The 4,022-nt window shown below is 39.8% G+C and overlaps 1 protein-coding gene across 1 annotated transcript; it reads right to left on the reverse strand.

Moving 5' to 3' along the window:
• Positions 1 to 1,885: 1,885 nt before the first annotated feature.
• LOC116011353 (transcription factor TCP14-like) lies at positions 1,886 to 3,805 on the reverse strand. Its single transcript, XM_031250908.1, has one exon. It carries the CDS (start codon positions 3,440 to 3,442, stop codon positions 2,219 to 2,221), a length of 1,224 nt encoding a protein of 407 aa, XP_031106768.1. The 5' UTR covers positions 3,443 to 3,805; the 3' UTR covers positions 1,886 to 2,218.
• Between the last annotated feature and the right edge of the window lie 217 nt (positions 3,806 to 4,022).

The raw sequence follows: 4,022 nt of genomic DNA on the forward strand, positions 1-4,022 counted from the left end.
TATGCACCATTTTTTTTTATTAGCAAAGGACATATTTACAATCAACATTATAAAATTTGAAGGCTGGATAAAACTTTATCATGTGTAATATATTTCGTTGTACTATTATTTGTATTGAATTTAGTACGAATGAATGATGGAGACAACCTTATCAGTGTAGATAAATATTTTAACTTATTACTGTTACACATATTTTGACATGTTTCAACTTATGACTTTTTTTTTATTTTTATTTTTTATTGGTTCAGGTTTTCTGACTTCATCGGTCTATATCTTGGATCCACAACTTTATACTATATCAAAATATACACATTTACGCACACAGAGCCCCTCACAATTAAACTCAAATCTACAGATAGACCTTTTTTTTTTTTAAAAAAAGTTTCATGATAGACCAGTCAATACTATTTTATATAATCTTTTATACCCATCAGATTATACAATCGGAAAATTGTTTGAAAAATTAAATTGAGTATTTTTTGTTGTTAGACCACAAGATATTGTGAACAGATCTTAACCGTAGGAGACATCTTTAAACTCTTAATTTTGGAGATTGGTTTTATTATACGAGAGGGGATTGATCTCCCAATTTCTCTTAAGATATGTGAATGCATAGCCACTCATGCGAACTAAGATGGTTAATTAAATTTAGTATTAACCTATCAAAATTAGAATATTCAAATATAAAAAATAATTATAAAAAAATAGAAATATATTTGTATTTTTATTTTCTACCTATAACCAATTTTCTTTATATATGTGTGCATTGGTAGAGGGGATGATGAACATGTGGGCCACACCACCTGAGCCAATATCTGGAGCTGATAAGGTATGGGGGCCCACAACTCCTGTTACCCAGCCCATATCCGTGTTAAGGAGCTTCACTCCAAAATATTAATTTTTTTTTAAAATAAATTTTTAATCAAGACATGCTATTAGCCATTTATTCAATGTGACAGAAGGGATCACAACATACAATCAATTTGAGAAAAGAAATTTTATTTCTTCTCAATCCATTCCTCCAACAATGTTGCAAATCGTACTGTTACATTCCCTATGTTATAGGTCACAAATAGGCCCTCTATTATATTCTTAATCAAATTCCAATAAAATTATAACACAATAACTGTTAACTCAATTTTTTTTTAGACTCGCCAGTGGCGCAGTCAGCCCTCCGGTTAGATATTAGTTTTCATATGTGCATAAGGTATTTTTTAGTAAATTGCGAGTTGCACAATTAGTCCACCAGATCTTAATTTTTATGTGCGCATAAGGGATCCATTCCAACACTACTCACATTGCTGCCTCCCATCATAATCTTTAAGCTAGGCGATGAAACCAACTAAGCTAAGCCCCGAAGGCAACCGTTAAGGTGTTAACTATATATATATATATATGTGGATGCTAAAATCGAATTTATAACTTAAATATTTAAAACCAGATGTTTATATTGCTTGGCTATTTTACTAAAAGTAGTAAATACCTAGCTAACAAGAAATATCCAGGTTGATTTAAAGTTAAAATATTTACAAGATCCAATGTCTCGTCTAACTAAGCAATAACGGATCAAAGGTTATAACAAGAGGAGAGGGAAAGGGAAAGGGAAAGTGCCCGGTGATTTTTATTTTAAATTTATTATAGTTTTATAACCTAAATTATTTTTTGAGTAAAAGTTTTTACCATTAGTTATGCACTAGATAGAACATATATGTAAGAAACACGTGAATCTGTAAAAGGTTACATGTGAATTGTCTATCATGCTGGGTTTAAACTCTTACAAATAAAGAAATTCTGAGTTGAAATGAGATATATATATATTTGGGTTAAATTACCATGCAAAAAAGAAGAGCAAATTTATAAAGTGAAATTGTGAAAATAAAGATGCTAAAGAACTCCACAAACCATATATTTGTGTAAATTAAATGGAAAAATCAAATGATATTTCAGTCTCTTGCCTTCTCCAAACCTTAAAACCGGCAGGCATACTAATCACACAAGAAAATTAAGGAAAAAAAAAGGAATAAAAATCAGAGGGAATTAAGCAAGAAAGAAAGAAAAGAAAAGAAAAAGAAACAAAAATTAAAACTGAAATTTGAGAGAAAATAATTAATCAAACCTCACGTGTATGTTTAAACATCCAAACTACACAACATAAGTGGAGGGATTGATGAACAGCTTCATGAATTCCGATGAATATCGTCTCATGACTCGGTGAATGTTAACTTGTGGTGTCGGGGCGATCATCCCCGCCGTGGTGTGAATGAGAGCCACTGGCCTGAGATTCAGATACGCCGCCGCCGCCGCCGCCGGAGCGATGATACGGGTTTAGCCCCGCAAACATGCCTAACTGCCCTTCTCCCAGCCCATTTCCGCCGCCGCCGCCGCCAATATTGGCGCCGAGTTGCTGACTTGGCAGCAGCGCCACCGGCGTGGGAAAATTCATAAAATGCAACCCACTAGACATCGTGCCTCTATACAAAGCCGCCGCGTTGTTACTAACGGACGGAAACGTCCATATTGGATCGCCGCCCGCCCCGCCCATTACGGGGTTTGTTGAATTAGTTACCATCCAGAAATTTGCCGGTACGGAAGCGTGGCTCGCGGGCATCGTCCCTGCGCTGGATTGCAGGAGATAACTCCCCATTTGGTGCTGTAAATCTTGCTCCGGCCGCCGTTTCCGCCCGATGCTCTCTTCCTCCTCCGCCGTCGGCTCCGTCAAATCGATCGAATTGTCGCGGAGCTCCGGCTTGGCGGCGGAGAGGTTCATACTAGGGTTATTGATGTTGATATTGGCCGCTTGGAAATTGAGGAGCGTGGTGGCGGAGTTATCCGCCGGCGATAACCCGATTCCGGCCGGGAAGAGGCTCCGCCGCTGCGAGAGGGAGAAGTTAGGGTTGAAATACTGAGATCGTAGCTGGGACGGCACGGACATGCTCGACCCGGAGCTCCGCAAGGAAATATTAAGCGACGTGAAATTGGCGGGAATCGTGCCGGTTCCCGTGGCGGCTATCACGGCCGGCTCGGCTTGCTGGAGCAGCCACTCGATGGTCTCCCCGTCGGACTTGTGGCCGAGCTCGCGGGTGAGCTGGAAAACCCTGGCGGCGCAGAGCGCCGGCATGCGGATGCGCCGCCCCCGCCCGTCCACCTTCGTGTGCCTGTCCTTCGTCGACGTCCGCTTCGGCGGCGGCTTCTTCGACGGCTCCGCCGAAGCAGCGGCGGCGTTAGGGTTTGCTCCGCTAGTATCGACGGAGGAGGAGATTGCGAGAGAAGGATACGGGACGATGGCGGTGGTAGTGGTGGTGGTAGTGGCGGAGGACGAGCTGCTGGAGCATGCTTCGTCCTCTTTCTTCTCCAGCAATTGGAACGGAAAAGTCGGGCGGCGGTTATGGTGGTGGTGGTGGTGATGGTGGTGGTGGAGATGATCATCACCTCCTCGTTCCATGATCACATGCGTGACAGAATAATAGATTTATATAAATCTAAACACTACTACTCAAATGAAAAACCTTTTCTATTTCTCTTTCTCTTTCTCTTTTCTCTCTCAATATTTCATTTTTTTTTATTTAATTTAAAGATAGAAACAGCGACAAAACCTTATTAAATTCTTGTGGGCTCTCTCTTCTCTCTCTCTCTCACTCTCTGGAGAATGGAATTATTATGAGAATACTCTCTTTTCCTTACTTGAGTTTAGCTTCTCTCTCTAAGGCTATATTGTGGTTGGTTCATTTGATGTATGTATGTATGTGTTGGATTGGCATTTGGCAATGAAGAGAGAGAGAGAGAGAGAGAGAGGATAAGGGAAGAGGGAAAGCTTTAAGCAACAAAGATAATGAGTGGGAATTATTCATAGGGGATGAGAGCTTTAGAAAGCTAAAATTTTTAACAAAGGGGAAAAAGAAAATATATGCTTTTGTTGGCCTCTTTTCTATCTGTCTTTTGACAAATATTGATTGGAATGCGTCAAAAAGAGAGAGAGAAAATTTAAAATTTTAAAAAAAAAATATTGTGTGTATGCTGTGGTT

This window comes from Ipomoea triloba, chromosome 2 (assembly GCF_003576645.1).
Source record: "Ipomoea triloba cultivar NCNSP0323 chromosome 2, ASM357664v1".
Classification (NCBI taxonomy): Eukaryota; Viridiplantae; Streptophyta; class Magnoliopsida; order Solanales; family Convolvulaceae; genus Ipomoea; species Ipomoea triloba.

Bases quoted from the DNA above. Each gene is read 5' to 3' on its own strand.
- LOC116011353 (XM_031250908.1), bottom strand. From the start codon at position 3,442: ATGGAACGAGGAGGTGATGATCATCTCCACCACCACCATCACCACCAC.